This window comes from Cinclus cinclus, chromosome 15 (assembly GCF_963662255.1).
Source record: "Cinclus cinclus chromosome 15, bCinCin1.1, whole genome shotgun sequence".
Taxonomy (NCBI): Eukaryota; Metazoa; Chordata; class Aves; order Passeriformes; family Cinclidae; genus Cinclus; species Cinclus cinclus.
In genome coordinates, this window is record NC_085060.1 from 10574195 (window position 1) to 10600027 (window position 25833).

General features: G+C 41.8%; 2 protein-coding genes across 5 annotated transcripts; one reads left to right on the forward strand and one right to left on the reverse strand.

Annotated features, from left to right (window-relative positions):
- The first annotated feature begins 77 nt into the window (after positions 1 to 77).
- MCTS1 (MCTS1 re-initiation and release factor) lies at positions 78 to 8601 on the forward strand. 4 transcript variants are annotated; one of them, XM_062502911.1, is made up of 7 exons: positions 78 to 1856; positions 2046 to 2365; positions 3044 to 3196; positions 3886 to 3983; positions 5064 to 5197; positions 6240 to 6307; positions 8383 to 8601. In XM_062502911.1, exons 2-7 carry the CDS (start codon positions 2355 to 2357, stop codon positions 8462 to 8464), a joined length of 546 nt encoding a protein of 181 aa, XP_062358895.1. In that variant the 5' UTR covers positions 78 to 1856; positions 2046 to 2354; the 3' UTR covers positions 8465 to 8601. The 4 variants fall into 4 exon arrangements, with proteins under 4 accessions (XP_062358895.1, XP_062358896.1, XP_062358894.1 ...); XM_062502912.1 differs by having other exon boundaries at positions 78 to 1664; positions 1786 to 2365; XM_062502910.1 differs by having other exon boundaries at positions 78 to 2365.
- A 2535-nt stretch (positions 8602 to 11136) lies between these two features.
- C1GALT1C1 (C1GALT1 specific chaperone 1) lies at positions 11137 to 12999 on the reverse strand. The gene is made up of 2 exons (XM_062502930.1): positions 12913 to 12999; positions 11137 to 12499 (listed from the first exon to the last, which is right to left on the reverse strand). Exon 2 carries the CDS (start codon positions 12492 to 12494, stop codon positions 11538 to 11540), a length of 957 nt encoding a protein of 318 aa, XP_062358914.1. The 5' UTR covers positions 12495 to 12499; positions 12913 to 12999; the 3' UTR covers positions 11137 to 11537.
- Positions 13000 to 25833: the final 12834 nt, after the last annotated feature.

Sequence of the window (25833 nt, forward strand, 5' to 3'; positions counted from 1 at the left end):
GGAAGCGCGGCCGGGAAGCGGTGGGACCGCCCCGGGATCCTCCCCGGGACCCGCCCCCGGCCCCGCCGGAACTGATCGTGGCTCGGAGCCCCCCGCGCCGGCGTGGGGCGGCCCCTTGGCACGGGAGCGCGGGGCTGGGGAGTTCCGTACCGGGGTCCGTCCCCGCCTCAGGCTCCGGCCGCGGTCCCTCCGGTGCACGGTTCGGGGGAGCTCGGCCCCCCCGGAGCCTGCGGCCTAGGCTGAGGCCTGTTGGTTCGGAAGTTATTTTTCTTGCACTTATTTATAAATAATCATTTAGCGTCAGCTTTTTAATATTATTTCGATACCTATAGACTTGCGCTGTGGTTTTGTTTTATTTGTTTTGTCATTTTTGGAAGCAAGAACAGAAGTTGCAGGCCTCTAGAGTCTCTTTTTTGATGTTGGTGGATCTGTTACCAAAGTGGCTGTAAACTCCCTTTGTTAGGAACGTTGTTAGAATTCAAACACTTTGAGAAATGGCTGTGGAAAAAATTAATAAACCAAGTGATGAAGTTTTGTTCCAGGAGATTCTCCATGGACTTCAGCCAAGAGCACACACCTGCCTGCCTGACAGCAGAGCTCCTCAGGGGAAGTTAAGTGGCACTTGTATCTTGGGTATTGGCGGACTTGCCAGTACTAACAGACCTGACAATACTAACTTGTATTGGCAGACGCTGGTACATAGAGATAGGAATGTAATGTTACTGAGGTTCTGGAGAATATTTTATGACTGAGTCACTGTCGGACAACTCGCAAATGCCATGCCTGTGATGTGTAGAAAAGTACTTTTTCCAGTTAAAACAAATACAAAAAACAAACCAGCAAAAGAAAGCTTCAGTCTCATTTTGACTGGCTTTGGAACAGGTTGTATGGTTCCCAAGGCTACTAAATTATTCCAAGTCAGATGTAACAGAAATAAACACGTTTGCTAAGTAGAGAAAACTTACTTGAGTATGCTGTAGTTTTCCTCTGTTCCCCAGTGACTGTCATGTTCACTTAAGCAAATTAGATAAGAGGTGTAGAGATGTAAGAGATGCCAAATTTCAATACATTCTTGGTTCATTGAAAGGATTTGATTTATGAAAAAAGACATGAGTAACAGTCCCTTTTCCTGAAGTTGCTGTCTGTGCACTCATTCAGGGGTGGGTCAGTCAATGACTGTCACATCAGTTAGAATATTCAGCTTTTGGATATGCGAGAGCAGGTGGAGGCAAGGTAGAGTGCTGGGGATCCAGGAGGAAGCCCCGTGTGATGGATTTTCCCCCTTTTCCTACTGAAACTTAAGGGGGGTGAAATCCTAAGTCCTTTCTATTTAGCATGTGATCCTGAGGGGTAGTGTCAGGGCAGTTGCCAGATATTCCCCTTGCTTTGTCAGTCTTGTCCAGCTACTATGCTTTTAAAATTCTGTTACTTAGAAGTAACCCTGCAACCAGAACAAATGTCTCCATCTTTTTGGTGTTGAGGCTGAACAGTAACACTGAGAGCTGTGTTTATGAAGTCCAGCCTAGGTCCTTAGAGCCTACTTCAAAAATCCTATGTACAAGCACGTTTAGATTGGCTGAGCAGTTACCTGGCCCTGAAGTCTGCAGCTACCGCAGCAAAAAGTCTTTGGAAGAGAAGATGGAGAAGTTGAAACCAGACTCAAGGTTAGCTCAGCCCTGAAGGAAAACAATGGTCCAGCTGCTTTAAGGTAGTAGTACAGAGGTAAGATCTCCCTTTTGACATAGGCAGTTTTTTTAAAATCTGGGCCTAATCTTGCTGTTTTAGGCAGGCATGAAACCAGTGGCTCAGGTGATTCAAGAAGGGTAGATGTTTACCTTGTGTTTCTATCGTTTGAGGTAGAGTATGATTTTTTCATTACAGTTTTAAAAATGTGGTTGTTTGCATGGCGAATTATTGATGAAAGTTCAGATGGCTTCTGCTCGGCTAGTTTAAAGATGTCGGTGTTTTTTTCCCGTTAAGCGTATTTTGTGTTTAAACGATGTCAGTGGCTATTAGCACTCTGCTCTTCTTATTTCATCTAAAAGCGGTATATTACCTGGGAAAACAGCGCCGTGCCTGCAAGTACCAAGCACCCGGTCGCTGTGAGAGCCCAACAACGCCGCCGTTGTGCGGGGGGCAGCGGGCGGAGAGGATGCCGAAGATGCCGGCACAGGCACCGCCTCGGCGCACGCCGCGCTCCGGCTGGCCCCGCCCGTTCCGCGGTGATGGAGCGGCGCTTCCGGCGGGCGCGGAGGGAGGGACGGCCCGGCCGGAGCCGCGTGTGAGCAGCGCCGAGCCCGTGGGTGCCCGCCCGCCGGCCCCGGCCTCCCCGCCCGGCGCCCCCCGCCCGCAGGATGTTCAAGAAGTGAGAGTGGCCGGGCTGGGGGCGTGGGAGGCGCGGGGGAAGGGAAAGGAAGGGAAGGGAAGGGAAGGGAAGGGAAGGGAAGGGAAGGGAAGGGAAGGGAAGGGAAGGGAAGGGGCCGGGCGGGCCCGGCGTCCCCTCAGCCCCGGCTCGGCTCGGCTCGGCGCTGCGCTGGCGGGAGCGGCCCCGCGGCCTCCTCGGGCAGCACCGCCCGCAGCCCTCGGCTTTGCCTTGGGCACTCGCTCATTAAATGGAGCTGAGTCATTAACTTGTCCCAACTTCGGGTGGTAGAAAGCGCCGTTCGTACTTCTGTGGTGGACGTGAAGGATTCGTATCCCAACAGGGCTGTGGGTGTTTGTGTTACCAGCAAAGTAGTCTTGAAGTTGACTAAAATAGCACTGTGTGCCAAGGTTTATCTGTGAGACTAAACACTTGTTTTGTGGCCGTACAAAAAGTTCAGGGATGAAGACAGGCTACTAAGGGGGGACCCCCTGCCTTCCCCCAGCCCAGCGTTCCCAGGGGACAGATTTAAGCCTCATGAAATCTTGTATTTGATAGTTGGATTGTCAGTCTGCTATTAGACTTCTACAGTGAATTTATAAACATTTCTGAAGACAGCTGCTGAAAAATGTGTATTTTGTGCCACAAATTGTGCATTTCCAAAATACTTTCAATTGACAGATTTGATGAAAAGGAGAATGTATCAAACTGTATCCAGCTGAAGACTTCAGTTATTAAAGGTATCAAGAATCAACTGATAGACCAGTTTCCTGTTATTGAACCATGGCTAAACCAAATCATGCCAAAGAAAGATCCAGTCAAAATAGTGAGATGGTAAGTATCTTATCTCTTAAACTTTGCTTTCAAGGTGCTAAGATTGCTTCCTTTGTATGTTTACTTTGTACAGTAGACAAACCTAGCACTTTTGATAGGCATCCATTGTCTCTTAACAGCTAGTAGTCCATGTTATGGCCACATTAGAACATTGGCATGTGCTCATTGTGCTTTAAAGGCATGTGGTAGTAGGATGCTTGAGGAACTTAAAAATACTGCCTAGTAGTTAATGTGCAGTGTGCTCAGGGTCTCTCTAAGGATCAGCCTGTTGTTGAAGGGAAGCATTCAGCTTTATGGACATGGAAGCTCAAAATTGTTTGGATTTCTGTCAGTAACATTTTGTACTATTTTTGGGCTTCCATATATTATCTTGATTGTTTTCCCTTTTTTGCTGAGTTCTTTTCATTCACTCTTTGTATTGCATTCAAAAAGCAATGCTAACGAAATGCAGTTTGTTTTTTGGTCAGTAGGTTTCTTTTTTCTCAAAGGGGGAAGAAATGAACAGGAGACCACTGCTGAAGAACAAGTCATACAAAGAGATTATATTTTTATATAATAATAATATATAATAATTTGACCATTTTTATTCTCAGGTTCTATGATTGACCAGATTCCATAAAGTAAAATACTGTACTTAAACTATAGACGGGTTAAGTAGCTCTTGGAATTTTTTTTTTTTAACCTTGCAGTCATGAACATATAGAAATCCTCACTGTTAATGGAGAGTTGCTGTTCTTCAGGCAAAGAGAAGGGATTTTTTACCCGACGCTAAGGTTGCTTCACAAATGTAAGTTTCCTGAGGCTGGTCATGCTGGGAAGAGAAGGGTGACAGTGGATTCCACAGGACATCCATAGAACCAAATTAAAAAGAATTTCCATTCCATATATTCAATGCCTATGCATATTCCAGAATAGATCTTAAAGATAAAATATACTTTCTTTACTGGAGTTTATTAATTTTCCATTTTGCATGTCTGTGTTAATTGCTTCCATGTTATATGTTAAGCAATCTGAACTTTGGTAAGTAAGAATTAAATTGTGCAAAGCTCTGTAAAAAAGTATTTAGAGGCTCCCCTAGGGCAGAGATATACATTTGCTATTATTGGTCCCTATCTTTTTTCTTTCAAGTCTTGTTGTTTTACAAATACTTGTAAGTTCTTACTAGAAAAATATTCTGTCTTTCTGAGTTTAATGATGTATTGTATATCTGTCTCCTGTAGGAACTTAGGCTGCGTGCTTTTTACTTATCACAATTTATTCTTGCAGTTTTTTTTCTTGCTGTTCTGCTTGATTGTGTCAGCTGTTTGGGATCCCAAAATCTTATTCAGTCAGATCTCAGTGTAGGAAATACTTCAGAAGGGTGCCTTCACTTGAAGGATGGCTTGGAGAGCTGACAGCTCTCATGAATTTTGTGCATGTTTGCCTTTTTTGTTCTGTTAACGTTAAACTGTTTTTCTTTCATGTTGGAGTAATTTGTAAGAGTACATGGGGTTTACAGGATTTAAGACCCCTTGGTTTTAAGATCTCTTGGGATAGGCACTTGGGTGGTTGTTTTCCCTAGGGGAAAATGGTTGCTCAGTCTATGGGTCTATGAGTGTGCAGGAGCCATAGCCTAAATGCTGGATTACCTTTGGTTCTCAGATAAAAGATGTGGTGTGGGCAGACAGTACCTGTGTCCTTTTGGGTCAGTATTTGTGTCCTTTTGGGATGGTACCACCCAGCTGCAGCTCTGGTAATTGTTTCTCAAACTTCCTACCCTTGCAGGACACTCTATATCTAATTGCCCCATTTAAACTGACTTGATAATGAGCTATTCATGTTGTCATGGTGCTGTATTAATTGCAATGCTGTATCTTTCCCCTCCTAGACCCATTTATTCTCCCGCATCAGCAGGTTGATAAAGGTGCCATTAAATTTGTCCTGAGTGGAGCTAATATAATGTGCCCTGGCCTGACGTCTCCTGGAGCAAAGCTTTACCCTGCTGCTGTTGACACTGTTGTTGTATCCTTCTTAACTATGGATTATTGCTCACTGTCAGATGAGTTAAATTTCTGTTCTTGTGTTTCAGTTGATCATTATCTGTATTACTTTGGATTTTAATAGAATTTAATAAAATAGCTAGTAATCAGAAAGGAGCTGCAGAGATTTAGATATTGCTTGGCAAGGTTAAAATCGTTCATATTTTTTTCATTCACTGTTTGTTCCAAACCACATAACTCTTCCTCCTGTACCATTGGGTGGGTGGCTGTTCCATTTATCTCATTGGTAAGAGGAGCTTCTTAGTGATTTTATGCAGAACTGTAAAAGTTGATGAAGTGCAGTGTAATGTGTCCCCTGCCTCCTTAGACAATCTCATATTCCCTTCAGAAGAATTCTCTCCCGTTCCTAGGGAATTAGGAAAGATATCTAGGATCAGCTTTACTACAGTCAGGACTTGCTCTATGTGCCTGATGAAGTTAGCATATGTAAAATGAGGAAAGTGTGCTAATTCACTCATTATATTACTGAGAAAAGAACCCTGAACAAATACAGCATTTTTAACACCAAGCTGTGCTGCTTTTATTGTTAGCTATATTGTTTCCTATAGAGGCTATAGGAAAAGATCAGCAGTTAACATCATGTGTTGCTAAGCTCGGTAAAGGACACATGTGATTTTTGTACTTGTGGTTTTTAAATTGATGTCTCAGTTCTTCTGTGCCTTGGAATCGAAAATGGCCCCACAAACATGTGCTGCTTTGTTCCAGAAAGGCAGAGACTGTTGTCTCTGTGTTAGGCACAAAGGAAGAAATGTAGCACTGGGAGATTTTTTTTCTGTAATTGCTGTTCCAAGTTCATAAATACATGCTTTGTTCTACACACTGATTCAGTTAAATTCAGTGCATTGTTTTGCTTATCTTTAAGAGCTGGAGCTCTAAAATTACTAAAAGGTTAAAAGTTCAACACTAGCTTTTGAAAGTGTTTTTGGAAATAATTTCTTCATATTGCTTTTAGTTTTCTGAAATAGTTTAAAAAGAAATCTGTTTTCCTTAGCAGTATTTTGTAGGCAATAATGGCAGAAGGAAAACAACATGCATTATGTGTGGGAGTAATGAAGATGTCAGCTGAGGACATGTAAGTGTTTTAAAATGAAATGTAACCTGTCCCATGTTATTGTTCTTATGTTTGTCTGGAGTATAAGCACCACTGTCAAGGTTACTGCAATGCTGTTGCAGCATGTGTTGTTCAAGCAGAGAGTTTGTAAGATTTCATTTTGTTGACTGGTATTCAGGGAAAGAAGAGGAGGCAGGGAATGTCTTCTGTCCTTATTGGCAATCAAAATAGTTCTTTTCATGTGAATATGGATTTTAAGACAAAACATTAGTAGTACTACTGAATATTAGTATTTCTAGTACTCTGATCATACTTTCTCAAAGACCTTGTTAAACAAAAGCATACTTTTATCAAGTACTTACTACCTGGACTAGGCAAGAGATATAATTTGTATTTAGAGGATTGAAAACAAAAAAGAGATTTGTGTCTGCAGGAACAGCAGAGACTCAAGTCCTGCTGGAGCTTGGTTGCCTGTCTAGGTTTTTTTTTTTCTCTGTGGCTTGCTCTTTTCCTTTATGAGTGTACCCACATGCAGTGTTCCTGCTTGATGTGCTAACTTAGCTGAGCCTCTTGTGAAATTTAGAGATCTGCTCAGGGATAAACTGAAAACTATTTGAGATGGAGAAGAGATACAGAAAATGGAAATGGATGTTAGTTGTTCTTGGCTTTCAGATAGTGCTAAATTATAAATAGCTAAATCAGTTTGTCATTTTAAGTTCTATTAACATCTTGCAGGATGTGAGGTGCACCCAGCCGGTTGGGGCTGCGTTGGTTTCCAGACCCGTCTGTCACCTGTGGCAGTGAGGAAACTTTTTTGGTGAAAATAAGTTGCTCTTTTTAATGTGGTTAATTCTCAGCAGAAGCCTGTCCTAAGCCGCAATAATAACATGAGGCAGAGAGGTGGGAATGTCTTAGAGGACAGGGATAAAGTGGGACTGCTGAAACCTGGACTTGGATCTGTTCTAGCTGTTGACAAATTACATTCTTCAGGATTCTTTGTGGTGCTTCAAAAGACTCTGAGAGTAAGAGGAAAGAAAAGCTACATGTGTCCCAGTCCTAAGAGTGCAGTGACACAGTGAGACATTGCAAACCAAGGTCCTTTGTATACCCAACTTCAAATCCACTAGCCTTGCAGCTGAATGTCCTGTTCCTGTGAGAAGAAACATGAACTGGAAAGTGAAATTATAGTCCTCTCTGCAGCCTGTTAGCTGCTGTTTTGTGTGACATTGTTTTACATTTTTCTGATTTAGGTAGTAGGATTTCAAACTCTTGGTGTGATTACTACATATAATGTGTTAATATTGTGTTAGCAGCATTTTCCTTCCTGATTACTTTTGGACAGGTTGTGTAAGTAATAGAACACTTGGTGTAAATAGAGTAAATTATATTCACCAGGGGCATGAAACTTGTTCTCACTCCCAGAAAGAGATTTGTCTTGTTTATTGTGGAAAAACTATTTTTTTTTTAAACTGGAAAAATAAACACATTCAATGCAGACACAAACCAGTGATTTTTCAAAGATGTCATGACTCAGAACATAGTCAATACTATAGAGGATAGCATGTCTGTAACAAGCTGCAAGACTTGGCACATAAATTTAGCATTTTTAATTCTTTATTAAGTGGGTAGATGACCTGCAACTAGAAGTGAGGCAGCTCACCTGTATTTGATTGTGTCAGTGGCACACTTGGAACCAGAATTTGTTAGATTCCACATTCTGGTCATCTTGTGCCACATCCTGTGCAGGGAGGGGAAGGCTCATAACTGCTGTGATACTTTGATAGAGAAATGGTAAAATTAAGAGGAGTAGCAGAAGTGCTGTCTGAAGAACTGTGTCCCACAAAGAAATAGTAAAAATACTGTGGAAAGCTGCTGAAAAAAGTGGAAGGCAAATATTGTCCTCTTATCAGTCATCAATGTGGGCACATGTAATAACAAATACTGTTTCTTGTCCACCTCCTAGGGAAGTTAATGGCTTTATGGCTGATGGCTTTCCCCTTCCAGCTGACAAATGTTGCACTTTCTACTTGAAATAGTATGTTTTGTAGTGCTGTTTTATTTAAGCTAGCTAATACTGTATGTTTTTCCTCCTACAGTGAGAAAGTCAACAAAGGGATTGGTATTGAAAATATCCACTATTTAAATGATGGCCTTTGGCATATGAAGACATACAAGTGAAACAACAGGAACTGTTACTCCAAAGGAATGCACTTAGATTAAATGTGGACTGCTTTGTAATTCCTTGTTTTTAATGTGACTGAATGTACAAATTATTTTGTTCTGTGGCTATGCTAAATAAATCAAATGCAAAAGTACTGTTAGGCTACAATAGTTTTGTAGATTTTTTTATTACTGTTAATTTGTTTTGTCTTAAACCTGAATCTTCCATGACTGAAGATATTTGATCAAAGATTCTGCATGGAGTAGACTATTTCAAATGGAAAGGAGGAAAAAGCCAAGAAATGTTTACATTTTTGTGATCTAAGAGTAATATAAAGTGTGTATGAAATATAAATATGGTTTATAAAACCTCTGAAGCATTTCAGATCTTCTTCTGATTGACATCTTGTTAGTCTACCTAGTTTCTTGAATGTGGAGAAGTCAGGTTTTTTGACATTTTTTAACTTATTAAGAGCATTAACTTCATTTTACATAAGGATTTTTTCTTTTTAATATGCATTTATCTGTATAGGATTTACGAACTCAGACTGATATGTGGATTAGAAATTCTTTTATGGTGGCTCGTATCTGAAGACTGTATGTATGTTCACATTTCTACCTGCCAACACTTTGATACTGGTCTCCTTCTAGTGGAGTTTGTAGTAATGCTGGGCACACTCCCAGTGAAGTGTGCACCACCCTGGTGCCTGATGCTCTCTACTCCCTGTGTGCTGCCTTATTTTAGGAGCAGAAACAAAATCACTGTTAAATAAAGGCATGACAGCAAAACATGTTTTTCAGTGTAGCCAGGAGCAACTTTTTCAGGTGGAACTTGAAGAGCTCTCAGCTTGTGCACACTGCCACATGTCTCCTTACAGCTACAGAATGGGTTCAGGAGCACTGTGTGTCTGTCTGGATAACCCAATCCTTTGTTCAGCATACCCAAAGCTATGTCTATGGAAAAATGGAATACTGTAATAAATTAAGGAAACTTTTAAGGTCTACCACTCAAAACTGTCTCTGGAAGCATTTATTAATATTTCAAGTGTTTATTCTAACACATGCATTTTACAACAGCAGAATGCAACTTCATGTGCTAGCGCATTGTCTTAGTGCTGTTCTGCAGGCTTGATTTCCCCTGGGACCTTTACAGATGATAGTAGCCAAGGTGTTCTCCATTTGATTCTAAAGCAAAGTTAAAACATGGCAGGACTGTATTGCCTAATAAATGCTGCTTTTAAAATTCGGTAAAATAATTTACAAGACTGTACTTCTGAAAATGATGGTACGGCTAAAGCTATCAATGTAGGAAGACAAAATTTAAGGAGTGTTGCAGAAAAAGTTCTGATCACACCTCAGACTTTCAGAATGCTGGCGAACATTTCTGTGCGTCTTTGATTTCACTGTTAATGTACTGATTTCTGGTAAGTACTTATGCTTAAGGATTTTTTTTTTGGTGTAAAATGACCTAATCTTACCTTTTTTGGTTTGCTTTTTACTCTTCCATCTTGTCTCTTCCCATTGTCCCACAGCACCTCAAATCTGTGATAAATGAGATTTTTTCTTGTTGGAATTTTTTACTCTTTCCTACAACTGCTGTTGCTGCAGGGGGTCAGAATTGTTTTTAATAATCAGAAACACTGAAATGGCTTTATCTGTTTTTTTCAGTTTTTGTAGCTATATTATTCTGAAAGGGGATACAAGTCAAATCAGGTTTAATTTACATACCAGTTTAGCAAAACATCAAAGGTACAAGTTTTACCTAGGTTTTGGGCAGTAATTGTGTCTGTTTATGTTGCTGTCAGCTGAGCTCTGACAGGATGACAGTGCATCTTGTCTCACCTTTCAAAAAGCAGCTGAGCTGTGGGAACTTGTTTGGGGGTCTGAGCAGTTGTCTTACCTTTCTTGTCAAAACCTGATGCTTAAAAATCATTATGTGGATAGTCTCGTCAGCTCTGAAGCAGCTGCTTCACCTTCCCATCTGCCCACTTGCAGCTCAGGGTAGGGTGTTAACTGGTGGGTTAAAGGTGAGGTAACACAGTTTGCTCCCGTATTTTATGAATATCATAGTACCAACAAAACCTGTGATAGTTCTAGATGTAACAGATGGATCCAGTACCTTCCTGAAGTCTTGAAACACCCATGTCAGGTCAGTGAATTCTAAACAGAATACGTACTGAAGTGCTGTTTGCATATGCTGTGAGTGGAGTGTGACACACAAACTTGTGTAAAACTGAGTGCACTCCAATGTGAAAAAAAAAGGAAAAAGAAAAAAGTAATTAAAAATCACAAACCAAACACCAAATTGTACTGACAATTAACCAAATTGTAGTGACAACTTCTTCCCTGTAAACACTACTAGCAGCTACTAACAGGAGTAAAAATAATACTGAACCTTTATTCTAACATGCTTATAGAGTGAAATTTTAAATGAGCAATTAATCTTGTGCTAACAGACTCCCTTGACCATGTTAATACCTATTCAAATACAGTTTATCTTTTTCTTTTGTCTGCTTAGAAACAATAGTCCAAAGGGCACTTGATACTACTCTGCTGCAAGATTTCTTGTCACCTTGCTTCCTGCTGTTAGAAGGCTGCACATAAGCTGGCAGGTGCTGTATAAGATAATGTGTAGTTCAGTGTAAAAGAAATGCCTTAAACTTACAGTCTTTGAGACTGAATCTGTAGTCAGTTTTATTGATACATCTTAGAAAGATATAAAGACATTCCAGAAATACCTGGATGAACTGAAATAATCAAAGTCTTGCAAAAATATATTTGTAGGAGTAGACTAAAGTTCATTTGAGTGTTCATTAATAAATATTTACATGTACAAACCCCCCCCTATAAACTTAATCTTCTTTTATATTAAACATGAACATCTTTTTATCATTTCATTCCAGCACTGCCAAAAGGCAGAAGCATTTCTTTATAAAAGATTTAGAAAAAAATTCTTCCACTTTTAAAATTAAGAGCTTTACCAACCCTCAGTGTGCAAATAAACCTGTACACCAGTACCAGAATGTGTCAGTACAACTGTGTGCTGTGAGAAGAGCCGACTCTACGGTTCCAGGCCTTCCCTGAGGACTCATCAGTCATTGTCCGAGCCTGGTGGGGGCAGGAAGACCAGGGCATCACTGTACGAGTGGCCGTAGGGCCTGAGCCTGTACACCCCGTACATCATCACGTGCATGTGGTTGGGGGCCAGCCCGCTGAAGGTGATGGCCATGTCGGAGCAGCAGCCGTCCACCACCTGCTGTGGGTGAGTGGACATGGCCTCCTTAATGAGGGCCCCCACGGATTTAGTGTTAAAGACATCCTTCCCTTCTGCATCTTCGGCGTTTTCGGCAAACACGCCGGTATACTTCAGGCAGATTGCCAGCTGTTTGTCCTCTGCAGGTTTCCAAATCATACCTCCGTGCTCTGGACACTTGTCAGGGTCTCCAAGAACATGGGAGAGTCGTCTTAGTGATTCAATACTTAAGACGATTCCTCCCTCACCATCTACATACTCAAGGTCACCAGATTTCACAGTGTGGCCTATGTAAAAAGGCTGTGAGGGGTCTTTATTCAGTAAGAAATACTTGAGATTTTCAATTATAGCAAATGTTGTTGGATATGCAAGGAAGAACCAGCTGAATTCATCCTTATAGCGTTCATACGTTATCTTGTATGCTTTCCGCATCATCACCCACATATCATTTGTGTTGACGGCAACAGAATCAAACACTTTGACATTTTCCGAGCTGTAGAATTCTGCCTTGTCGCAGTGCTTGCTCCAAGTCTCCCTTGCTGCAGCCCAGTGCCCCAGATCTTTTGGTTTGACAAGGATGATACAGTAAACATGGATGCTTTTACTAAGCTCCACACGTTCACCTTCTGAAAGGTTTGAGACATCTTCCTTGTTGGGAGCCTGGATGTGGTGATGCTCGTGGTGATGTGCTTTGGTCCCATGGCCCACCTTAATGTGTCCGAGGAGCGTAACCAACATGCAGAAGGCTCCTCCAAGCACCATACCCTTGATGAAGGAGCTGCTTTCAGAAATCATTTTTCCTAGAAAAGAGACGCACTGTGAGAACTTAAAGGAATAAATGCACTAGCGCGGGTTCCTTATGGTTCTAAATCAGTCCTCATTTTCTAACCCCATCTGCAGTTCCCTTATCTCCCGCACCAGGACAAGGCTGGTTAAAGCGGTAGCGATATCCAGGTTCCCGTCGCGGCTCTCGGTAAAGCTACGACACGAACCCTATGCCCCGGCCCCGCCGCCTGCTCGCCCGCAGCACCGAGAGGCCGCGGGACGGGCTCGGGCGCTGACGCGGCCACATCGCGGCCCGCGCGCCGCAGCGTTTCCCGGGGAGCCCTCCCGGAGCCCGGCCCCGCCTGCCCCGCTCCGCGGCGCTCGGTGCCGGAGCCACCGCGGCTCCCCGACCCCCGGCCCCGGCAGCGCCGCCGCTCCCGCCGCTCACCACAGCCGCGGTCCCGGCGATCCCGCAGCTCCCGCAGCTCCCGCCGCTCACCACAGCCGCGGTCCCGGCGATCCCGCAGCTCCCGCAGCTCCCGCCGCTCACCACAGCCGCGCGCACCGCCTCTTCCTGCGCCGCCGGAAGCGCCGCGCGGCAGCCCCGGGCTCTGCGCGCTCGGTGGGGCGGGGAGCGCCGCCTGGCGGTGCGCGCGCGGCCCCGGCGCCCTCACGGCCCCGCCCGCCCCGCGCGCTCCCCTCCCGCGCGCTCCCCTCAGCGTCCCCGGTGCTGCCGCGCCGCTCTCGAGCCGGTCACAGAGCTCTGCGGCCATGCCCGCGGGTCCTGCCGTGCCAGCGCGGTTGTTAAAGAACCTTCCCAGTGTGAGCGTTTACAAGACCCTTGGCAGTCACTGCTCGGACAGAAAGAAGCCTCTTCACGGCCGCTCCAGTGACACGACGTGTCCCCCGCTTGGCTCCCCACACACTCCACCCACACAGTCAGACCAGCTTTCCTCACCGGTTCGACCCCAGGTTTCCCACAGCTGAGCCTCAGATGTCCCATAAAGGGATTTATTCCCGGCACAGCAACACATAAACAGCTCGAGTAAGTGCGTCCGAGGAGGATCCCAGTTAAGCAACGCCTGGGTTTAATCCCGTCACAGTGGGTCCTCCCTGCCCCTGTCTCTGTGTCCATCCACCTCACTGGCACCCGTCTTCGTCTCCTTTGTTACCCAAAAAGATCGGGAGTTCCTGGCTCCTGCTATGTCTCTGTTTCCATTCACCTGGCTGGCATCACTCATCTTTATGCCCTTTGTTATCCCAAAGGTTGGCAGTTCAGAACTCTCCTCGGGCTCCTACCCAGAGCTCAATCCGCATCTCAACCCATATCTTGCAAGAAAAGTTCAACTTTTTAGCACAAACTCTGCTTTTAAATGAGAAGATACATGAATTGGGACAAAATAGTAAAGGAAAGGCAGAACTGTATCCAGGATCAAATCACATATAGCCAAGTATATCTAGGATCAAATATGTATCAAGAATGTAAGTATCTCATATATATCCAGGGTCAAATCCTGGGGATACTGCCATAAATTTCCTAACCAATACAATAAACTATGCTTAAAGCATGGTACATTTCACTCGTTTGTCCACCTCCCGAGCAGAGAGCACAACACACACAAAGTTAGTTAATATTTAGAATAAACAAAAAAACTTATTTACAACTAATATTACTTTTTCTTTCCTTCAGTGATAATTTTTCTTGTCTCCAGATTGTCACAATCTCTTTCTACACATCAACTCTAACTTGGAGTTGACACCTGACTTGAACAAGCATCACAGAACAACAGTTTGCTCCCTTTTCCCACCTGCCTCTTGGGAAAAAAAAAAAGAAAAAAAAAAAGGAGGTTTTGCATGTTCTGTCTCTTTGCTAGCTGATCAAACTGTACCCTTAGGCCAACACAGTAATTAGGATAAAGTCCTATATAGGTTTTCCATATATTGTAAGGTATATCCTGGTTGGAGGAATTTAGCAGGTTTTATTTTAGTCAATTTACAACTGAAGTGTTCTGGATTTTATGGCATTGGAGTGTCTCAGATGCCTCAGTTATTTGTTAATTTTTTTTTTTAGGCTTCTGGCTGTACTATAGAATTCAAGGCTTAGCAATGTTATATTTAGCAAAAAGACCTGTATGACGATTGATTGCTTAGCTCTTCTGGGCCCGGGGAACAATTGGTTGAGGTTCAGGTAAAAATGTTACAAAATAATTCCTTTGGTTGGGTCAGTGCATGTCCAAAATGGCTCTGTTCAGTGGAACTAAATGCCAGTGATAGGAGAGTACTGTCAGCTTGTATGGGTAGCTCTGTTGCTGCACTAGGGGAACATCACTCATCCTGTATTTTCCCACTTGACTGCTTTAAAGGAATTTGGACAGTCACGTTTTTATCACATACCAGAGACTGGAGATGAGTTCAAAGCTTTTTTTTTTTTTTTTTTTAGTATCTCCTGTTTGCAGAATCAATTGTGGCTTTCAGGGCTTCAGCAGTTGCTTGATCATGTACTTTAGAGAGATTTCAACGAGTTGCGACTCACTGCTTCAGCAGATGCTTCGACAAATTGTTTTCCTGCTTAACTTCAGTGAGGTGCTTTCCAGGTCTCTGACAGAATGACTAATGTAGCTACAGATCTTGACTGTTGCTTTAATGTCTTTTAAACACTGCTTTTATCCAGCAGTAGATCAGTGAAGAGGAAGTCTAAGCAGCATGGAAATCATGCTATAAACCCAGAGAGACACTCTGGCTTTTGAAATGGTTGCTTGGTCTTAAAAAGACTAAAATGGTATCATAATGCATTAGGTCTCACAACAACAATTGTTAATTATATTGGAGCTCATTTAAACACACATGTACTCCTGTTAACTGTCCATCTCAAATTTCTTAAGAACTTCAGGGGACAAGTATTTGAAGTCACTCTGTCATTGACTGGGAACCAACAAAATCTTGTTACCGAGAAAGGGCCAGCCCTAAGATGGAAGTTAAGTGAGGAAAGTCAAGGGAAATGCTCAGTCACATCGTAGGAATGAACCAGGAGAACTGGCTCCTCTAAGATCACTGCAAATGGCACTGCATCAGTTTTGTATTAAAACATGCACTCCTGTATTCATAGAGAGTATTGCTGGATTTCAGCTTTGAGTACTGACTTGCTGTCCATGGAGATATTCATTAGCTACAACTTCATCCCTTACTTCCTACTGATCCTTCATAGTGTCTCTACCACCCTCTGGAACAATAGCAGCCTTTGGAACCTACAGACCTGTGTCAGGATCTACACTGCTGACAGATAAGCTCCATGGTTCATTGCTTATCTCCACAGACAGAACTGTTTATTTGTTATTTTCTATTTGTCTTTCTTCACTGGCTGTAGCTGATTTGCCTCCTAGTTCTCTTTCTTGCCTCCAAGGAAAGACATCAAACATGTTCTCGCTGTGTGGTGCAAAATATCCTTGAGAGATTGGCTATTATCAAAATATATTTGATAGGAACTTTGTTCCAATTAATGTGAAATGTTTCAGCTGACACATGAATTGTCATCTTTTACAGGCACTGCTTGTTAATGATCACAAATGAGTGTCCAAACCCATCTGTCTTCCCGTTATGTATGTGTGCAGCAGGGAGGCTGAGCTGGAGCCTGCAGTTGCACTCAGAACAGGTAACTGAAGCCAGGGGAGAGCTATTGCAGGTGTTTCTGAGCAGTTAAAGCACCACCTGAGCTACATGTTATATAGAAAGAACCCCTAATTAGGAAATACTGTTGGAATTAAGAGAAATGCAAAGGTGAAGTTGAACTGGGACAGCTGACCTTGTTGTCACATCATCCATATATTTATAATGCTGAAGCTACTGGAAAATGCACAAATTCTACCCAGTCCATTTGACTGCATCAGAAGAGGGGTGCTGTTATAATGAAAAGGGAGATCTTAGACAAGTCCCTGCATTTGCTCAGGTCTCTGGCAGTAGGCAGTAGCTTTATTGAGGCAGCCAGCACCCCAAACTCCACTCTCACTTGCAAGTCCTTAATAATGACCAATCAGGCCTATTGCAACATGAATTACTTATTGAATAGACATAAGGAAAACAGACATAAGACTTTAACAAGCTTACTTACAACACAGGATAAACAAAAGAATTACTAGTAGATAAAAATACAGTGCATTATAATAAAGATATCTATGTTACAGCTAGTGAAGAAATAGAGTAGATTAGGAGCCAGTATCACCAATGAATGATGGTGGTGTGCAAAGAGTCTCCTAATTTCTCTCAGTCCCAGGGAAGTATCTCAATGTGAACGTCTCAGTGTTGAGAACTATCTACACACTCAGAGTGTATAGGAGATTTCTGATTTCATTAAAATCATAGTGGTCTTTTAGAGTTGTAAAAAGTGCTTTTCTGTCAGTCACTTATTTTCTGGTTTATCCTTTCCCACCATTTAAGGAAGGATGTTTATTGCTGGCAAAGGGAGTTTTCAGCTGAGATAATTAATCCTAAGACAAACCATTCTGGCCTAGCTTAGCCATGGGGGAAGTAGAGATAAGATTTTGCTGTATCAGGAGGTGAAAGATCCTGTCACAGGGATCAAGTATGGTTATGGTCTGAAGGCTGTAAACTCACCTTGAGTAACTGAACACCCAACCAACAGAGATGGTGGACCAACAGAGATGGTGCAGGAAAAGGGCTTTTAAGAGGAGGCCAATTATGTTCTGCTATGGTACAGTTCCTTCCAATTGTTTCATGCAGCCCATAAAGTGTATAATTGAACAAATGTATCTGCTGAGGTCTTCAGTCCTATTGTTGAAAACTGTTTGGGAATCCCTGCTTTGAAGTCATAAAATAGTGAGGTAGAGATTCTAGTTTGCAGGAAAATAAAGCCATATTTCTTCATTCAGTTCACAGGCACCTGCTTGGCTCAGCATTTGTTTTGGAGGCAGATGAATTCCTGAGCCAAACTTCAGCTATCTCTTCTGAAAATTTTACCCTGCATTCTCTTCTTCACTTTAGTTTTAATTCAAGAATCTGGAATCTGAAAAGACACAAACTCTTTATAGGCCTTGTGCATCTGGAGTCACATACAACACCAAAACCTTGTCATTAGTGTAGGCACTGGACAAGGGAAGAAAGTTTTAAAGCCATCAAGTGTTGTATTTTTAATACTTACTTCAAAACTCAGATTGAAGTATTTACCTTTGAAAAAGTGTTCTCTCCCATTGTTGGACAAAATGTGGAAATTACATTGAAAGTTACCTCCTATAGGAGGTAATGCATAATATGATGTTTTAGCCTTGAAATCTGTTAAATTGATGAACTGTGTTAAACAATAGTTTTAAATAGCTTTTCTCTCCTCTTTCTTTCTTGAGCACTGTCAAGGAAGGGCTTGGCATTAAAATGGCTATTATTTAGATGATGTCTTCAAGCACAGGAAGGTATGTGAGAAGGAAAAGATATGACTCCAAAAGAGCTTTGGACTGTTGTATAATTTCTTAAGTTTTTCATGTGTGTTGCTGAATACAAAACCCATCTTATTCTCTGAGTATGCTAAATCAATCAAGTGAATGCTAATGTCCTGCTGGCTCCAGCAATTCAGCTGGAATTGAACTATCAGAGACAATGCCTAGAGCTGAGCTGACATCATTGTGAATGGCTCCAATGCACAAATACAACAGAAAGAGAATATAAACTAGACATTTCAATGTAAACTCTCTTAGAAGCACAGGAAAAAAAAAATTAATCATCATTGATCAAATAGACAAAAAAAAAAAGAGGGAAAGATAAGGAAATCTTATTTTCAAGAACCCAAAGGAAAAAAAAAAGTTAAGATGAAAATAGCATTCTACTAGAAAAAATGGGTTCTTAATAGGCCTTTGAAATAAAATGCATGGAACAGTGATGAAGTGATTTTGCAGCATCTTTAAGGAGCTTAGTTTTTTTGATCTGGGATTATTTGAAAAAGGGCCTCTGTAGAAAATTATGGTCCCAAATTATGATTTTATGGGCTCAGATTGCATAGGTTGGAAGCACCATTGTGAGCAGCAGTGACATAGACTGAGAAGCCAGAAGGGGAACTTTGCTCTTCTGGAGCTGCCTTGATGACATTTATGGACATTTATGGAACCTGAGCACAGGACTAGGCTTGTGTTTTGGTTAGCATGGATTCTGTTCTAGTGTCTGAGAAAAATCTATTTTAGACATTGCCTTGGTTTGGCTACCTGCAACCTGGAGAGACACAAAAGCTTCTGGCATGGTATCTTTTGTAAAAGGGCTTACGGTGAGTAAGTTACTAGATGGAAATACCTGTGAATTTATGTTGGCATTAACCCACTAAGGGAAGAGAAGAAAGAGGAAGGATGGAAATAGAGCATATGTCAGGCCTGAATATCAGTAGCATCCATAAGATGTTTCCTTGTATACCAAATTCTGACATCTCTTCATTTTGCTAAGGAAATGGAGGCTTTGAAGTACCAGATTCTCCAAGAAGACATTTGCTTACTTATAGCAATGTTGAAATAAGAGACTTCTGAGCTGTATGTGTAGAGGCAGAAATGTCTGCTAGATACATGTTTGCAACAAACTGGAATTACTAATGATGTTAGAGCAGAACTCAGAGCCCTGTACTGCAGCTGTAGATCTGTGATGGAGAGGAGATGAACCATGGACATGAAATGCCTGGTCCTGTGGAATGGGAAGAACTGTTTCATCTTTCCCTGCCAGCTGAGAACCTGTGAAAGAGAGACTGGTTCCGTGTGGGAGGAGATGCTGTCACTCCGGTGCTGTGATCAGGTGTAGAAGCTGTTTAGTTTCTGGGGAAGCAGTGATGTAAGCAGTGCCAATGGCAGGCACGTGGGAGCAGGGAGCGGCATAGACTGCGGGCAAGAGAGGAGTGGGCAAGGTCTGAGTTTGCTGCGTCTGAGATCTGCAATGTGTTAGATTTCAGCCTATTTATCATTAAAAGAGGTGTTGATAGTGATGTGTTGCCTCACAAGGGCTCGGCCTGGCCAGTCCAAGCCTGCTGCCTGGTTTATTTCCGTTTGGTTTGGAAAGAGTGGGCTGTATTTAGATTTGCAGCTTGCACAGCTGCTGTGCTGCAGCTTTCTGCAAAAGCTGTACTGTTGACAACTAAACGACATCAGTCCTGTGCTCTGCCTTTTACTGGCCTTTATCGAATCCTTTAACAAATATATAAAAATACAAAGGTGCCACTGCTCCTTAGCTCAATGGTGGTATCTACAGTGTGACAGAGGGACAATTGTATGGGAGGGGGCACCAGGAGAAAGGTCCCTGGAGATCCCTGAGCCTACAATACTCACTACTACTCCTGCAAAGGATGGCAATGATGGGACGTGAATTCTGGTTTGTTCGCACCAGCAGCACCTCCCAGAAGTCTTGTGAAGGAAGTGAGGAAGTCATTGCCACTGCTGGATGGGGCTGCAGGTGCAAATATGTCACACTTCCTAATTCCTGGCAAAAGGAGGTCCCAAGGCAGTAAATAGAGGGTTTTTCTGAGAGGCAAGGCAGAACTGCTATGTGCTGCATAGTCTCCTCTCTTCTCCCCTAATTTCTATAGATCTTACATATACTTTATACTCTTTATGTGGGGCTTTTGTTTTTAATATATGCAATATCTAACATACTTATAATTTGGTGAGTACGCTCATGGTTTAAGATGCTGATATGCTGGTACGTGGGTAATTGTGCTCTAGTTCCTGCCCATATATAAACATCTATCTTAAGGTAAATAAAGCAGTAGCTGATGCTTCACCTCTGGGTTTAAATTTCCTACCCCATTAATCTGAGGAATCTTTCTTGAGGAAAAAATTATGCATGCTTGGATCACTTATATCATACAAGAGGAGGTGAAACTCCTATGACAGAATAGAAAACTCTCTTTAGGAATGTGAATTGTCAGTGATGTACAGTATCTATTCACAAGATGAAAAATTGAATTAAAAGTAATAATTATGTGCTGTTTTTGCTGCTTAAGTAGGTTAATGCCATTATGACTGTGCTACTTAATGGAAAAGCTTAGAATCAGACTAGCATGGGAATACTAAAAATTTTAATGGATTTCTGCTCAAGTAATTTTTTCTATTATGAAACAAACCCACAAAATATATAGAACTAAGTCTTTGGATTCAATTATTAATTCTCTCTTCTAATTTGAAGAGCAAAATTATCACTTAACAGCAGTTCTCTGAAATAGAATGTTAATGATTCTAGTCATCTCATAGTTGAACGTATGTTTTCCTGATCAGTACAAAGTTAGAAGATTATCAGTGCTAAATCAGTTTTAATTATTAATCTCAACCAGGTAAAAAATATAGAATCAACAGCATGTCTTGAACATCTGTCAAAGAAGCTGTCAGAAATGTTCCTGTGGGTTGTCATGTGTTACCTGGCTTCTCTGCATGAGGAAAAGGCTTTGGAACATGGTATTGGAATGAGACTGTAGATATAATGCATAGGAAGAAAAATATGCTATGTACCTGGAGGGATTCTTTTGGCCTGATCCCAGCATTTTATAGTTCTAAAACAAACTTGATGGGCTTCATCATAATGTGATCCTGTCTCCCCAAGAAAATTTGCAGTAGTTTAGGCAAAATGCTTATTTTATCTTGGAAGGAAGAAAAGGAAGCAAGTAGAAGACTGAACAGTTGCGCACCATCCTTTTATGGGTTACAGGTTACATCCTTTTACAGGTGCTAAAGCAAATGGATTGTGGTATTGTGGTGGTTTCTTTTCTAGGATTTTTCTGGATGGATGTCCATCAGGAATGACACCATGATCAACATGAATATATCTCTTAATACCATTCTCCCTCCTCAGCCTGAAGTGAAAGGGAACTGAGAGTGTAAGATCAAGCCCTTAATTTGTTACTTACACTTGATTTAAAGCTTTATTGTCCAAGGTCAAGCTGAAAGGGTAACAGAATAATTCAGGGCTGTGAACAACTCATCGTGTTAGACAGAAAGCAATTGGGTCCCAGGCGCAGCATGTTAGAACTTTGCCACTTCCTTTCTCTTTCAGTTCTCTTCTGCCTTCTCAGTCCTGTAAACAGTCTCTTCATCCCTTTCTGTGGGTAACTGAGCTTCCTTCCTGAAACATTCCCAAATTCAAACTGCATTTGGCAATCATTCTGTATTTATGCTTGATACAAAATTTTCAAAGGAGCTTCACAGACACTAATCAGGGTAAAAATGAAAATTTAAATCTGTCTTATTATAAAGTTTCCTTTGGAAACCATTTAATTTCTTACAAGCACGCTTTGGCAGATGATGTAGCCCTTATAGTAATAAATCACAGGAACATGAGACACTTCACTGCAGCTGTGACATGGCTAGTTAGGATCCTATTCAAGAAAAAGGCTTAGGCAATGTATTTTCTTTCCCATACTTTGCTGTACCATTTCTCCCCCATACAGTTCAAGTGAAAAGACTCTCAGAATGCTCTTATAATTGTCTCCTTAGAGTTATAATCTGCAAATGCTTTTTACTAAAGGATAAAAATACCCAAATCTTAATGGAGCCTTTTAAAATGGCACATCAGTAACCCTCCAACCTCCTTCATGGTTTTGTAAATCTCTTTAATAAGGGTGAGAAGCAGCTTACAGAGGTCTCTCTGATTAAAGGTTTGACCTGGAATTACTTTGAATTTGTATTATGGAGTCAGCAGGTTTACTGTGGTAAGTCTTAACAGAGAATATTTTGAAGTGCTTTGCAGGTAGAGCTGTAAAGACAGTAAGTATTCTATAAAACTTGATAAAACCACAGCAGAACCAGTTAAGCATCAGGGCTTAAGGGCACTGTGTTGGAAAGCCATATCCACAGAACACAGGGAGCAGGACGCCTTACTAGTTTAAAACCTGGTTTAGAAAGTCTTCTGAGCAGGATTATATGGCACTATTTCAAGAAAAGGAGGCTGGATGCAGTCATCAATGGCCAGGGTTTCTGCAATATTATAATCACTAAAAGAATAACAGTACTAAGAAATTACTCAAATCATGAAGAAATATAGCCAGGACAGTGAGTTTCATGGAAATGAATATGCTCAGTGCTTTATCTCTGTGCACAACTTGGCTCAAAGGAAGCAATCAAGGACACAAAAGCCTTTTTTTAACCCCACTAATTTTCAGTTTTATATCTGCAAGCTTCTTAGAAGGTGTTGTTCTCCTGAAGGTCACCTAACTCTCTGCTGACAAATTTATTTATTTTTTTTTGTCTGTGATGGTCCTGTAATTCTGCTGAATGGAAATGCTCCTCTAGAGGATGGGTGGCCTCTAAGGCTTGGGTAAAACTCAGTATGGGACACCTGTATTGTGCAATATTTAATGGTTGATTTCGGGTGTATTTAGGAGCAGAGCCATCCAACATCTACAGTACTGTCAGTCTCAGAAAGGTGAGATTTTAATTGGCAATGTCCCCTTTCCTTAATTTTTTGCTTTTGTGGTTGGACTTTTCTGCATGAATATACAGACAGCATTCCTGTAACTGCCAGCCATGGACAGGAAATTGCAGCTTTCAGGAATCAGCTTGCAATATGGATGGTGTTTGCTTTGGAGAGTCTGTTTGCTAGGTCTGTATGTCAAATATCAGCACAAAGAAATCACCATCTCGCTAACAGTGATGATATTTTTCATCCTTTTACATAGGGTGTCAGAACCTTCCCTCCTTGCTGCACCCAGATCCTGCTGCTCTGCTTTTTGCAAGGTGTTAGGATGTGCCCTTGGAGACCTGCCTTCTACTGGAGGCAGGTGTGTGAAGCAGCCCGAGGGAACCTGGTTCTCCTGGTTTCTCTCACCTACCCAAGGTCCAGGACATGCCACCCAGAGCAGCTCTTCCTCAACACACAGGGTTGCTCCACACTGGCAGTTTTCTGGGCAGAGAGGTAAGCACTGCTGATGGGGAATGGGAAGAGATGAGATGAGATGAGATGAGATGAGATGAGATGAGATGAGATGAGATGAGATGAGATGAGATGAGATGAGATGAGAAGAGAGGAATGTGTTTTTTCTGTCCCAGCTGCTTGAACAGAAAGGTTGTTCAAAGGGGACCCAGATCTGGAGAATGGAATCAGGGAGAACCCTCAGATGGAGTGGGCAGAACACAGATGGTGGAAAACAGAACATAAAAATGGCACAGCAGAAAGCTCTTTTAACTTTAAAGAAAAGTGAAAAGTTTGCAGCTCATGAAGGAAAGCCTTTCCAGGGGCTGTGGGTAGGGCTTTTTGCCAGTTTTCAGGCAATGTTAAAACCCCAGACCTCTGCTGTCTGATTTTTTTTTTTTTTTTGCAATGGCAGCATTAAAGACATTGTAAGTACATTATTAGGCTGTTGTGTATGACACATGCACATCCTATCTTGGAACTTGGCAGAATGTAGACAGAATTTTCTACAAGATGAGCAATGATTTTATTCCAGTTTATCAGAAACCCCTAGCATTCTCTTAGAATAAACCCCATTTCTACAGACTAAGGGGAAACTGAATGCTGATCTGTTTAGTCTGAGTAGCTGGTAGCAAGGCTGAAATACTGTTGAGGAAGGTATTGCTGCTGCAGAGTTGCTTGAACAAGAAAAGTATCTAAGGTGATCCCAGAAGTCACTGGTGTTGACAGTACAGCTCAGGTGAGTACATGCAACACATCTGATGGGACAGGGTAGAGGGTAGACAAAAAGCACTGGCACTGCTGCATAGAGAGAGCAGTGCCAGGTGCACTGTAGACTTCCTGAATGCTTTAGAGTTTTGGGATAGTGAAGTTTTCTTACTGTTATTTTTGAAGAAAAATTGTAAATATAAATTCCTTAAAGAGCAGTAGTAGAGTATCTACCTCCATATGTGGCCAAATAGGATGGTTCAACAGTGAGCGGAACAAATGAAAGCATTTGACTCATTTTGCTCTTCTGGGATGCATTTCCTTTATGACTCCCCAGCAATGTACACACATACTCCTGGAGAGAGAGAAGTAATCATTCCTATCTGTGACAGCCTAGGCTTTTTTTGGAAGATACTGCAGTATTTAAGTTTACTCAAATGCTGGATAGCAGGAACCAGGACAAAACCTCAGTTCTCTGTTCAGTCCTTATATAATTGGTGGGCTGGAATGATAGTAATAAAATGAAAGGGCTCCAGGTCATTGTTGCCTTTTGTGTCAGTAGAAAACACTGTCCTTCATCCTGGGTTTGATCCAGCACCAATTAATATACAAAAACACCCACCGTATTTTCTATTATATTAGTTTCAAAACAGTAGCAGATTATGAGGCAAGTCCAGCTGTCTTTCAGGTGAAGGGGATTAACCAACCCTTCCCTGTTTTAGACATGTAATCCTTTAGTCCTCTGACCACTTGTGTTGCAAACATCCACCTCTTTCAGCTTGTGTACTTCTGGGGGGAACACAAGCCCCTGTCTTTGGATACTGTGTTGAAAACCTAAGCAGTCTCTGTATGTGCACCTTCATGCACAGAAAGCTGGAACAGGAAAAATAAAAATGCTACTTTCTGTTCTTTTTAACTCTTACATCTGATTTTCATACTATGCCATTTTCTTATCTATTCTACTGGGTGCTTAGGAGCCTTTGTTGCTTCCAACATTCAGATAGAATGAAACTATTGCTTAAATGAATAGCTTCTATCCAAACTAATATTGCACCCAAAATTTCTAAGATTACTGTTTCTTTTGAATACTTAGACCTTTAGTGCACAGGAAAGGATGATTTTTCTTTTCTTTTAATAGCCAAGGTTTCAAATATATATATATATGCTGCAGTCATCTAAGATATCACATTTAGGCATCTCCTCTTGCTCCCTTATCAAGGACCTCAGAATGTTTTGTGAAGTTATTATCAATCCAGATGTAATGAAAAAGAGACATAAGAAATGTCAAAATGTCCCTGGCAGATCTGAGGATAGAGCTGCCCTCTGGCTTCCTATGGCACCAGGCAAGCCTCTTAATTTTCCATTGCTGATGGTACAGAAACCTCTATTGCTCAGGAACTCATCTCTGTCCAGCACCCAGAAGGCAGTGGGGAATTCAGCAGGAACTAGCTGGAGTAGCAAGTGTTGGAAGAGTTGGAAAAGGCTGAAATGAAAATTAAGACTGAAGACAAGAGATCACAATTGATGGAGATTTGAAGGGAAGTGGTTGAGAGTGCCTCCTGCAAATGCAGAATTACACATACAGCCTTTAATCACCATCCTCAAGCCTTTCTGATGTTTTCCTGCTACATTCAAGGAAATAGTAACCCTGGCTCAGCTGACAAATAGTAGTTCATTAGGAAATGGTAATTTGATTGCTTTTCATTATCTGTCTCTGTTCTTGGCATCCAAGAAAGTAAATATTCTAAATTTGTCAGGGAAATAATGTGGCAGCAGTGTTTTTAGTGTAGAG

What these genes read in the sequence shown, in the direction of transcription:
- MCTS1 (XM_062502909.1), top strand. Translation starts at nt 2,991, where the DNA reads ATGTGTATTTTGTGCCACAAATTGTGCATTTCCAAAATACTTTCAATT. An exon ending in CCAGTCAAAATAGTGAGATG is followed by an intron (nt 3,197 to 3,885) that starts GTAAGTATCTTA and finishes TTAACCTTGCAG; the next exon opens with TCATGAACATATAGAAATCC. An exon ending in AAGATGTCAGCTGAGGACAT is followed by an intron (nt 6,308 to 8,382) that starts GTAAGTGTTTTA and finishes TTCCTCCTACAG; the next exon opens with TGAGAAAGTCAACAAAGGGA.
- C1GALT1C1 (XM_062502930.1), bottom strand. Translation starts at nt 12,494, where the DNA reads ATGATTTCTGAAAGCAGCTCCTTCATCAAGGGTATGGTGCTTGGAGGA.